The 13043-nt window shown below is 39.7% G+C and overlaps 1 protein-coding gene across 8 annotated transcripts in view; it reads left to right on the forward strand.

Annotated features, from left to right (window-relative positions):
- dachd (dachshund d) overlaps positions 1-13043 on the forward strand; it is a 112218-nt gene that overhangs the window by 68739 nt on the left and 30436 nt on the right. For all 8 annotated transcript variants that reach the window (XM_079619738.1, XM_079619741.1, XM_079619735.1 and 5 more), the window contains 2 exons: positions 11682-11854; positions 12161-12296. In XM_079619738.1, coding sequence (XP_079475864.1) covers positions 11682-11854; positions 12161-12296 — 309 coding nt within the window. The remainder of the gene's footprint in view (positions 1-11681; positions 11855-12160; positions 12297-13043) is intronic.

A 13043-nucleotide genomic window follows, 5' to 3' on the forward strand; every position in this document is an offset into this window, starting at 1 on the left:
TGTAGAAAATAAATCATTAAAGGCAGGCGGGCCTCTCATTCCGGGATTTAAATCACTCCCAGATTTATGATTTAAATTAATGCTTCGTTTGGTCAAAAGAACGGAGGCCGGGACAAATGATGTTTGGTACTGAAGCCATCCTAATATTGATTACTGGATGTCAGTGCAATCTCTTGTTTATATCAAGCACTCTCCTGTGACGGGGTGGCCAATAGGAGTCACCCGCATGATAAGAGGGCGAAATATAGCTGCTTCTATTCAGCCAGCCAGAGGGGAGAAACAAGCTCCTTTCAGCCTTTAATTGCAACATAAATTAGGTTTTTAAGTGAAATAGACAGTGTTTTCCATTCCCGTCTCCCAGCGAATTCCCTCACTGCTCCGGATCATTACTGCATTAAAACGGAAAGGTCATTTCGCCAGAGAACCGAGAGAGTGATATCGCATCGGGGTGTTTTAAAAGAGTGCCAGAGAAAACACACAACTGTGAAAATAAACTCTTAGCTGCGGTGCTCCGCTGACTTCTGCCTTTCTGAGCCTCGTGATTGGCCCTAATGGTTTTGGGCTGTGAATGCCTATTATGTCCTGCTTATGGGCGCTTTTTGCAGCTGGAGTCCAGAGTCTGAAATCATTTGACAGATATAGGGATGACTTTAGAGCAGAGGAACTCAGTTAAACACTCTAGACTGGGGTGGACAATGTCATGAGCAGGAAGTGAGCCGGTGCTATATTAAAACAGCTGGTCTTGCTATGAGGTTTTATTTAGAGACACTTGCTTACATTAGAGTGTAATTATTTTTCTAAATGTCACTAGGGGCAACACCACCAATAACAATAATCATCATCATCATACAAATTATTATTATTATGGTTAAGATATTAAGTGTGTTTGTGTGCGTGTTTTTTATATAATTTATGAGGACACCAATTTGTATGAGGACATCAGGACAACATGGGTATTACACTGGTATTACAACGTAAACCTATGAGGACATGTCCTGAGTCCTCGTAATTAAAATGGCTTTTTTCTTCTTGGGTAAGGGCATAATATAATAATATACAGTTTTCACAGTATAAAAAAAACATTACTCCTATGGAATGTCCTAATAATCATAGGTGCACCAACGTGTGTGTGTGTGTGTGTGTGTGTGCGTTTATTTGCAGTAGTATTTTTGTGAGTGGTGAAAAAGTTGCCACTGCAAGAGTATTCCCAGCATTTCTATGGTGTTGTTGATGGTTGCTTGTTAGTTGCTTCTAATTTTACATTTAAAAAAAAAAAAAATTATATATAAATACTCTATTCCTCCAATGATATGTATATATATATTCTGATTGAGATTCTCAGTTTAGAGCAGAATAGATTTAGTCTGAAGTACAGACAGGCTGATATTTAGTGTGTGAAGGACATTGTACTCTTCTCCGGACTTGTTGATGTTGATGCAAATTGGATGGGCTAATGTTTCTTCTGCATTAAATATTCAGCTCAATCACTCTCGCCGGCTTGCATCACTATTATTAATTACAAAAACAGAGAGAAAAACAGTCAGCCAGTTCAAATTGGAGCCAAATAGCCAAACAGCCTAAGCGAGAGAGGAGGTGGTGAACGTGATTAAGCTTAGCGCTCGCTTCCCTTTTGATTCTTCCCCAGCATTTTTTCAAGGAGGTGGGGGGTTCCCTTCTCTTACAATGTGGATTGTTCCATTGACTCACAGGAAACGGCACAATTCAAGATCACAAACCAAGCAAAACATGTGCCTGGAAGACAAACAAACAGTGATCCGTTCTCTCGCATTGAATAGACCTGAACCAAAACCAACACCTGCCCTTTTCAGCAAGATGAATTGTTTGATTTTTTTCATTCATTTTTATTTCTTTCTTTCCCGTCTTGTGACTCATGCATTTGCTGCCTTCAGGTTAAGAAATGGAAGGAGGTGAAAAGAATCTCTCTCTTGGTGGCCACTGGGTGCCATTTTGCATCTGATTCCTTGCCACGGCAACGTTAATGGACCTTAAATCCTCTCCGTAATTAGATGGGGGAATTGTGTGTATCACCAACCAGATGATGCTGCCATAATGAAATAAGCGACAAACTTTCAGGCATGTATGTGCGCACGTGCTTGTGTGGGTTTCTCTGATTTAGCGAGTTAGCGTGCTCAGACCTGGCCCGGACCTGGCGTTTCGCATTTTGGGTGACGTGGGGGAGCGCAAACCTGTCACGTCAGGGCCGGTGACAGGTGTCTATGTTAGGGACAGAATTGAAAGTGATGGGGGGAGATGATGAGTGGGCTTCCCACCATCGATGAGGTCAGGACGCTAATTCCGCCAGGCTTCTTCTGGCAGAGGAGGCCAGCACTCAAGAGATGGATCTGTAGAGAGACCGCAGCTGTAAGCGTGGAGGAGCTAATTGGTCCTTATCTTGCTGTCCCATTCATCTTCATTTTTTACCAATTACCGAGCATTATCTGTGTTCTCGGTTGGATATGGGAGTTAATCCTTTTTGGTTAAGCTGCTAGTGCAGCTTGCAAATTTCCATTGGTGGAGCGGGTGAAAGAGTCAGAGCGAAAAAACAAACTCGGGAAACTTCTCATCATTGTACACAGGAAGGAATCGATTGGAAATGACATCACGGGAGGGAAAGGGGGGGGGTGAAACAGCGGGGAGTAGGGGAATCAATTATTGGTGTTATAATTCAAGCTCTTGTTTGCAAACGTTGCAGTGCCATTGATTAAGTTGTTTTCATTGCACTTGCCATTATTGACTTGTTAAAACCATATTTTCTTCTCATCGGTGGTTTCACATGTGCAACCAATCAACCGGTGGTGTTTGAAATCTTGTAATAATTACTCAAAATGCATAAATTTGTGTGCAGGATGCATGAGATGAAGAATCACTTCAAAGGGATACGAACCGTCTCTGAAGCAGTCTTATTATGCACTTAACCATATGGATAAGCTTCCGAAACACATTAATAACTGTAATACTCGTGCCTCTTATTGTACTTGTTACACTGTCAAGAGCGATCTCGTCATAAATCCAATGCATCACTGCGTCAAGCACTCGGCGCTTTTAACTGACACCGAGGAAGTCGGTGGCAGTGCGATATCTTTCTGATGAGCGCTGTCACATTTCCTCAACACCTATCAAAAAGCATAGACCCTAAACCCATTGTCTTACCAGCATGCACATCCATCATGCATCGGGGCCTTGTCGCGTCTTTATAATCAGCCAGCTTGTACATCGAGCCCTCATTTAGCATAAAGCGTTCGTGCTCAATGCCGGGCCTCTTAAAATAGCTCCCCATAGAGGACGGATTGAGTGAGCAATGCCTCCTGCTCTTTGATAGGGATCTGTTTGGTCACACACAGCACCAGCTGTCATCTCAGCCTCGACTGCTGTGATTTAATTAGTCTGTTTATGTCCTTTCTAATAATAAATCCCACACTGTGGAAGGACAAATCCAACAAGGGTTGCGCTTTGTTTTTCAATCTGCCGGCCTCGCACTGCTAAACGTGGCAAACCGCAGAAAGTTTGGGTTAAATCGAGTCTGTCTGTTTGACTTTCACTTTTTCTTCTTCTCTTTTCCCATGCCTCTGTCTAAGTCAGGGTGAAGTGGTTATAAATAATCTTTCTTTTTTTTAAATAAATGATGTATAGATACAAATTAAAATGATATTAGTTTGATATTTTCTGTTATTTTTCTCTATATTTACATAAAAAGTTTTCTGGGACTTTTTTTTACTGAACTGCTATTGTTGCTGAGTTGATTCAAATTGTTTCATGCGACAACTAAAATACAGTGCCACTGTTTTTCACTGAATGAACACAAGATAGGAAATAACTTCATTTGAATGATTATGCAAATGAAAATTAACAGTTTGTTTGAATCATCATTCAAATGTCCACATGGCATTTTTCATATATTCAAATTCTTTGCTAGAACGATATGTAAATAAAATGTGTTCTATATATTTGACTGATATGAATGATTAATTTAAGTTTTGAATCAATTGATTGAACTGGCGAAGTTGAAGTTGAAATTAACTTAATGGTGTTTTGCGTTTTGTCTTTGCTAAAGTTTCAATCAGAAACATTCTTGCAATTCGCGAGACACGTGAAGCTAGTTTAATGACATTCTCTTCAGGAAACTTACTGGATAAATAAAAGTGCAATAAAATCATCATATTCATGATGTTGCTTAAATTAAATCACCACGAATATAGTATGAAAATGTGATATATTAGCCCAGAAGTCTGCTGAGTGAAAAACCAGCCCGCAGCTAAACTGTGAAAACATGTTCACTTCCTAGCCACATCTGAGTCGCATCGGCAGAATCCAGGGCAATGATTCATTCCTTATTACTCTCTGACTGAGTTCCACCATAGGCATTTAGCATTGCAGATAGCAAGTTTCTTCAAAACCGCCTCACCTGTGTCAGTTTACATTGTTGAATGCTGTTTTGTCTCGCCTCAAACATCAGCAGGGCTCTTCACGGGAAGGCAGGAAGCATTGGTAATAGCTCTGAGACCGGGATGAGAACCAGGGCTGAGTTTACAGAGACACGCAGCCTCTCCTGGGCATTCGTTTCTGAGTGCCTCTATTAGTGTGTTGTGCTCCTGGGAAGCAGGTGACAGATAAGTGGAGAGCGTCACACATTTTAATAGAATTTCAAAAAGATAACTCGATAATCACTTACTTTTTTAATGAAGTCGAATTGCTTGTTTTAATTCCGGTTGCATCGACAGTTAAGCATCAGCATAAAATTGAATATGCATGATTTTTGGAAAGGGAAGGGGGGGGGGGGGGGGTGTAAAAATGTGCAAAGCGCTGGTGTACACAAATGCCTACAACTGCAGAAACAGATTACAAAATGGGAATTGATTAAACATTATTTCTGTAATGATCCGTATCATGCTCTATCATCTCTGAAAAGCAGCACAGCTCTACATTACTGCAGTGAGCGTAGCCGGCATAAACGTGGCACATGTTCATGCAGATATTTGTGTGTGCAGAGTAAATGAAATAAATAAGATGCCGGTTTACTTGTCGGGCCTCATCAACATTAAAGCTCGTTCTTCATTAATTGGATGAATTAATTTGGAGCCGTTTGATTCAGTTGTTAGACGTGGTGCATTGCCCGTCCCTCTTTACTAATCTCTGTCAGGTTGCATTTATAAGTGGAATTGAGTGACCTTTGGAGGCAAAGATAGGGATGAAGAGATCTGCGCAATTTGAAAAGACAATGTCACATGGTGTAAATGTGATACATGTAATAAATGACATTCAACCTTTCACACACGATAAGCTTCTGGGGTCCATAATGCGAAAGATGCGTGCGCTTTGACTGCTTAGAATATTCCTCCGATAGGTCATCTCACTGCACTCAATTACGAGAGAGAAACAAACCAGCGTGTGATGCGTAACCGCCGTGCCTTATGATGACAGAGAGGACGCACTGCAATCGGAATATTGCCATGATTATTGCAGTGATAATAACATTGCAGCAATTAGAACATGAGAAATGAAGGCACGGCCATTATCACTCACGGGTATCAATCATGCCTGGAGCCCCATTAACCCCAACCAGACTAGCGATCCTACTCTGGGTCAGGCTTCTAGCCAGAACAAATCATCCCACTGCCTCAAGTTACAGAAAGCAGCCCACATTTAGCCTGCGTAGTACATGTACGAAATACAAGAATCTGTGCAATTGAACTTTTCTTTTTGACATAGAGGAAATTTGAGTGTGCAAAGGTTGCTTTATTAAAGCTTAAAACAGTTCTCGGTTATGTTTGGCTTGTGTCAGATGTTTCCACTAAATGTCTTTAGTATAAAAGGAAACAGTCACAAATATAGACACAATATAGAGATAGATCAGATACATATTTATTTTATTTTATTTTATTTTATTTTCTCTCCATGTAATCTCAAATTGCTGGACAAATGGACAAACATTCTGTCTCTTGTTAAACACTAAAGACATGAAAACTTATTTTTAAATGGATAGTTCTCTCAATATCTGTTTTTATTTATTTAAAAAATTAAAATGGTTTTAGTTTTATATTTTATGAATACAAATATCATTAAACATTATCATTAAACATTTATTTTATTATATCATGTTATTTTAATTTATTTTATTTTAATTTCTCTCCATGTAATCTCTCATTGCTGGACAAATGGACAAACTTTCTGTCTCTTGAAACACAAACAATTATTTTGAAGATGCAACACTGGACCCCATTGATTTATGTTGTATGCATAAAAATATTTTTTTCATAAAAGAAAAAAAAGGTCATACAGGTTTGAAATGCATAAGGATGAGTAAATAATGACATTATTTCCATTTGTGGTTCACTATCCTTTTAAGCACATTCAATAAGACCAAAGCGGCATGACAAACATAACAAATCTCCTTTCACAATGAATTTCAGAATCAGGCAAAGATGCAGCCTCTGCAACGTGATGCTAATTTTGTAATTAGAACAGATGATGCAAGAGGCTGTCTTATCCCCTGGAAAGCCGTCTCATGGACCCCTGCACTGTGTGATTGATAACACCGTTCGATACATTTCATTTCAGAGTCCAAGTCAAATGACAACTGCTTGCCATTGACCAAAAGCAATCTTTTTAAACGGGACCCTTTGCTCAGTATCTGATGAAAATGATTCCCCCCCACCCCTCCTCTCCCTGGGTGTCACAGTCCCTCAGGGAGGGGGGTTATTGATTGGACTTGAATATATTGTACCCTCAGTGGAAACATCTGCTGGTAATGTTCGCTCCCTTATGCTTTCCCTAAACCAGCAGTAGTTTATGGAGAGTGATACGGGACACATTTAAGCTGAACCTAATTCAAATCGAAATTGGGTGTGCTTTCCATGAAGTGTCCTGAAGCCTGTGTCTGGGCATCTTGTACCATGCAGGTAATTGTGTTAACCAGACCACAAGATCACAGTGAACATGTGGTGCCAACTGTCGTGCACACCAAAAAACAAAAGAGCCAACCCATAGCCTTGACATTTGCGTTTTTATTTTATTTTATTTTATTTATTTATTTATTTATTTTATTTATTCTTTTATTATTTTTATTGTATTTATAATTTTTTTATTCCAGCATGAAGAAAATCTAAACCGGCATCTTAAAAAAAAAAAAAAAAAAATATATATATATATATATATATATATATATATATATATATATATATATATATATATATATATATATTAGGCCTATATTTTTTTCTTTCTTTCTTGTCTTTAATAAACATAAAATGAAAATAAAAAATGAATGAATTTGTTGAATAAATATAATTTTGTTTTTATTTATTGGTCATTTCTAAGCCATTTACATTTACATAAAAACACTTCAATGATCAGAACCTATTTCATACGTTTGCTAGCGGCCAGCTTGCATTGCAGGTAGTGACCAAAAGCACTCCACCATATGCCATTAACTGCTGCTGTGTCTTTATCCTCCTGAAGGAAGAATAAATAAATAAATAAATAAATAATAAAACAATACTGTCTGTCTCCTCCGTAATCCCTACCACATGTTTGCTTTGATGGTTTTGGGGGGGGGGGGGGGGTTGCGGGTCTACGTAATTATGCTACCTCATCAAACCAGAGATGTTTTGTTGCCATTATTTTTTTACACTCACAATTGCTGTGTAATAGATGTTTTTCTTTACCCTCTGCTTCTTATTAAGCATTCTCACTTCAGAGTGAGTATAGTAAATGCCTATTTAACGCAGGGATGCAGTTTCTCTGTTCTTGTGGCTTAAGATCACATCACATTCTCAAGCATCTGGGGGTGTTTTTAGCCCTCTGTGATTGTTGGTGATAGTGTACAGGTCTGTTTCTTTTTTATTATCATTTTGGGGGGCGGGGTGGGGGGTGATATTAACAAATTCAAGATGTTATTTTATGATTAGCATTAAGATTATAAACAGGAAGAAAAGACTTTAAAGTTTTTCTCAATGACACCGAAAGACCGTGGGTGGCTACTTCAAAGTGAAATACCTTCCTCTAACGGGCCTTAATGAGTTACAGCGTTTAACAGCCTTGACTAGCTATGCCTTCTGGGAAAAAGAAAACAATCTATACCCTTACCATAGAAGCATGTCTGTTTATGAAGGACCTATGCGTTTATTTCCAGTAACATCTCTACACAGATGGAGCTCTGCTTTTTTTATGGTTGAAGGTCCTTTGTAATAGTAGCCGGTTATATTTTGTACAATTAAAATGTAATATGGTTTGCTATTTGAATGAAAAACCTGTGGCGAAAGCCTTGAGAGTTTTAGAGTATTGCAAAAATAACAATCTGCCATTCTGAAACGCCAACAATTTAAATTGTTATCCTGATTCAACAGCTACTTCAAAAGGCGTGAGATTTTGGCTCTCAAATCAAAGGGACGAGCAAAAGAACGTCTGTTTAGATAAGAGCATTTACAACACACTGCTCCGTCGCGTTGTGCTCACAAACAAAGATGGATAGGCCAGAAACAAGTCATTTAATTAGCGCTGGAACCCCCGTCTCCGACTCTGCAGCCAATTACACATTCCAACGGCATCTGCAGGTCCTATTTCACGGGAGGAAAGCAAATCTTCCCTGGCTGGGCTTCATACAGTACATCTTTTCTCTTCCATTTAAGAGAAGGTAAATAGCAGAGATGGACAGCTTCATTAGACAGCATCTGAGGAGCAGGCAGGGCGGATTGTCGCTTAAATAGTGGGCTTTTACTGGAGGGCTAACCGGCGACCTCAGATCAATTACAGCTGACATTATTGTTTGTCGTGAGCTCTTCCAGGATAGAGGAGTAGAGGCAGAACAAGCCCTGGCTCTGCTGAAAATGTAATTTTCCTCCTCTTTTGCTTTCATTCCACAAACAATAAATCACTCAGTTGAAGAGATAATAAAGTGCCAAGTAGGAGCTGGTTTAATTTTTGTCAAGGGAAAGCTTCCTCCCTCACAGGATAATGCAGGTTGCTAGTGCTTTGAAAGCCAGCTTTCACCAGACAATAGCTGCTTCAGTCTGTCTCTTTTTAAGGACCACTGGAATCAAAGTTCATCTGTTTGACTATAATATCTCAGTTCCTAATTCATGCAAATTTCAGCAGTGTATTGCTGTTTTGATAATTTTTTGATAAGTTTGATAAGTTTTCTGTGATGAGTTAGAGTTAGGAGATAGAATATACATATACAGTATACAGTGAAATATACAGTATACAGTGAAAAATCATTATGTCTATTGAATATCCTCATAATGATAGTAAGTGTGTGTGTCTATACAACAGTTAGTTCTGGTCCTCAAATCTAATTGTCTGAGAGGCCTTTCGGGAGTGCTGATATTTTATGAATATATATAATAATATGTATTATGAAGAAGATTATTATCGACCCATATACAAGTAGAATACAGGCATATTCTATTAAGATATACGTATATTTATCTAATTTCTAAATGTAGACTAAAGTTTGAATTGACGGAACACAAATTATTTGCGTTTATATATATAAAAAAGTGTTTATATCTTGAAGCAATTATAAATCAGTTGAGATGTTTTACATTTTCATTGATTTTGTCCTTAGAATGAAATCCATAATCTGGAACGCAATAGAAAAAAGTGTCTTTATTAAATAAATTAAAATCTTTAGTGACAAGGTAAATTAACAGTGTTCAAAAGGGTTTTGTTTTGAAACAAATTTGTTGAAAACTACAAAAGGAAAAAAAAAAAAAAACAGTTGATGAACAATGCGTCTGCTTCATCAGCCATCCATAGTTCATTGCCTTTCAGTCTGTCTGAAAAGCCTTGGTGGACCTCTTATAGCTTGTATCATGTTTTCTTATGGTTTTCAATAGGCCATTATGGCTGAAACATCACTTAAGGATGGCGGAACATAAAAGGAGGTGGGATGGGGGGAGAGAGGGAGAGAGATTAGGCCCCCGAGAGCAGTCTGCTACTGTAAGCCCGTAGTCGCTCTCACACGTAGACTTCTGCTTTGTTGAAGTCGGTCAACACAACAGACATCATTCACCGCCAGGCTGATAAAGGACGCCCATTTAAATGACAAAAGCAAAGTCATATCAGACTTTAATACGTTTCTCCCCTCGCTTGTAAATGTTGATTTCCTGAAATCCAGTCAGATCTTCTTGAGCGAATCACAAAGGCGCGCCGGCACTCAATCCGGCTCTCGAAAGCTTTGAAAGGTAGATACGTGCATGAATGCCTCTCTCAATTTGTTTCGGCGTGGCGCTGTAAGTATCCTGCAATCACACGCTGGCGCCGTGGCAGGTTTTAATTGAGTCCGGTCCTGCGAGTGGTAATTGATTCAGACTCGGCACTCGAGGAGAGACGCCTTTACAAGGTGCTGCTTGGCCTCTCGTTCTTTTAATCTCAGCCTCCTTTTTAATGTCAGGGAATGTGTTTTCCCTGTGCATCTGCTGGTCATCTTTCTTATGGAAATGCACAATGCTTCACCGAAGAGCGTTCACACTGAAGGGACCCCCTCCATCCTCCCCTTTTTTTATTTTCGTTTTTTTTTTCTGATGTAGACTGTCTCACAGCCTTTGGCCACTGATATTTTGCACAAAAACAACTCACTGGATTATCCCTCTGTGTCTCCTGTTACCTTGAGCCAGGCGATATCGGGGAAGTGTGGGATGGAGCACGGGGCCGCCCGCTCGATCGGATCCACTGCGAACGCTCAAGTTTTCTTTCAAGCGCTCGAGTGGTGCCTTTGACCGCCCGAGACTGAAATTTCTCTCAGTTACTTTTGATCCTTTAGTTCAAAGTCAGGAGTGGGAGTGAGTGGGTCTTTAGTTCAGGGACACACACCAGGCTGTGACCTTATTTGTGTGCATATGTCCTTTGAAAAAGCGGGACAGCTTCCTTTCTACCCATTTAATCACTGTCTAAGAATGTAGCACAGTTCGCATTAGTTTTATATATGAGTTTAACAGTACAATCACATGTCCTCCTGCAGGATCTGGTTTTCCTCATCAAAATACTTTGAATGTCTTAATTATTTCAATCCCGTGTAACTATCAAGGACTTGAAAAAATGACGTTATAAATGCACTCTGTTATACAAGTAATGGAGTTTCTGGCACAAATACTCGTAATTAGCTTGTAGGCATCTCATGATACACACTTAGTTTTAATTGGCTCATTTTTGCTCATTTTAACTAATGCCTTTCATGTTTTTCCACAGATATTTTGAATGCATTTACTATTAATGGTGAAATATTTCCATAATTTTTCCCTTTACCAACATAATAAAGATTAGTTTAAATCTCACAATTATTAGGTTATTATGACTATAGTCACCAGAACGCTATATATTATTAACAGTGATATGTATTATTAAAAACAAAAGTGAATATTTATGTTTCTAATGACCATAATGGCTTGAAAATATGCGGCAATTATTCTTTTTTGTAGTCGTCAATAGCTTTAATATAATACACTATCTAATGTGACGATTATTATTTAATGAATATTTACTCTGTAAGCCACGCCGCTCGCACGATAGGTCACGTGTGAATAATTCATAGCGTTTCTCCTTTAAATCTTCCTCTCTTCTTTAGCAGTACGCTTTCTTTTCTGTCGCACACGCGTCTTCCATTTGCACACAACGTAATGCCAGAAATGATTAATTAATCAGCTACTTTCCCCTCTCATCTGCAGGCTTGGAACTGCCGTTTATGATGATGCCCCACCCCCTGATCCCTGTCAGCCTGCCTCCCGCATCCGTCACCATGGCGATGAGTCAGATGAACCACCTCAGCACCATCGCCAATATGGCCGCCGCAGCACAGGGACAGAGTGCCCCATCCCGAATGGTGACATCAGTGATTAAGGTAACCCACAGCGCCGTTCTCTCATTGTGTCGTGCACATCTCTCATCAGCCATTGGGGGAAGGTGGAGGGGGCTGTGTGGTGCGCGATCCGTGCTTTCATACGGCATTGCAGGGAACAGTCTGCCAGACAATAGCCTGGGAAGAAAGCAAGGAAAGGATGCAGAGAAGGGGTGGGGGTGGGGACAGTGCCTCAAAAAAAAAAAAAAAAGCATGGACGCTTGTGTGTCCATAGAGGTGTGTTGCTGAAAAGAATGTGTCATGTAATGGCCGCCCTGGCTGTGTTTGTTTTTCCTGTTGGCTGTGCAGGAACGGGTCCCCGACAGTCCCTCCCCTGCCCCCTCTCTGGAAGACGGCAGGAGGCCGGGGAGCCGTCCCTCATCCCAGCGCAGCAGCAGCGTCTCCAGCTCTCCCGCGCACACGGAGAGCTCCTCCGACAGAATGCGTATGTTCACCTCATAAATCTCTCTCCCACTCTCTTTGTCTCTCAATTTCTCTCCCTCGTCTTTTCCAGCACACCGGCGCACATACATTCAAGAGCTGCTAAATACCGCTCTAAAAGTGCCTCTTGTTAAGAGCGCAGCACACGTCCGCCCCTTCCCGCTTTCTGTTGTTTTCAACAGATGGCAAAGAGATATTAACTATCTTTAAGTTTGGTTCTGGCTCATGTTGTGCAAAGACAGACCTCAAATGTTTTCATCATTAGCCGTGTCATAAAATAAAAACAATGTCCTTAATCACTGAGAGAGCCTGTATGTATGTTTCTCGTCATCTCTGAAATATGCTACCATGTTTTATGATGTTATTCTGGAAGCGGTGTCTTAACGAGTAAATGTTTATTTTGATTAAAAACTTATTTGAGCTCCAAAAGTTACATTGAAAAGCTGGGGTTTGAACCTGGAAATACGTTGTTAAAATGGTTAAAGAATTTATGAACACAGAACTTATAAGGCATTTAGACATAAAATAAGACTGCTCAATTCAAAATCAAATCATTAAATGTGTGACATTGATCATGTGAACAACTCTGTACAGATGGTCAGATGTTCTAGCTTCCATTAAAGCTCAAGATGCCTGTTGGATCATCACAAATCATGTGAACTCAAATCAACATAATCAGATTTTACACAAACTCGTGAAGTTCATGCAGCTCCAGCTCTCTTGTTGTTAAAGCAAAACCCATTATTTAATG

Source organism: Phoxinus phoxinus, assembly GCF_949152265.1.
Source record: "Phoxinus phoxinus genome assembly, chromosome: 7".
Lineage (NCBI taxonomy): Eukaryota > Metazoa > Chordata > Actinopteri > Cypriniformes > Leuciscidae > Phoxinus > Phoxinus phoxinus.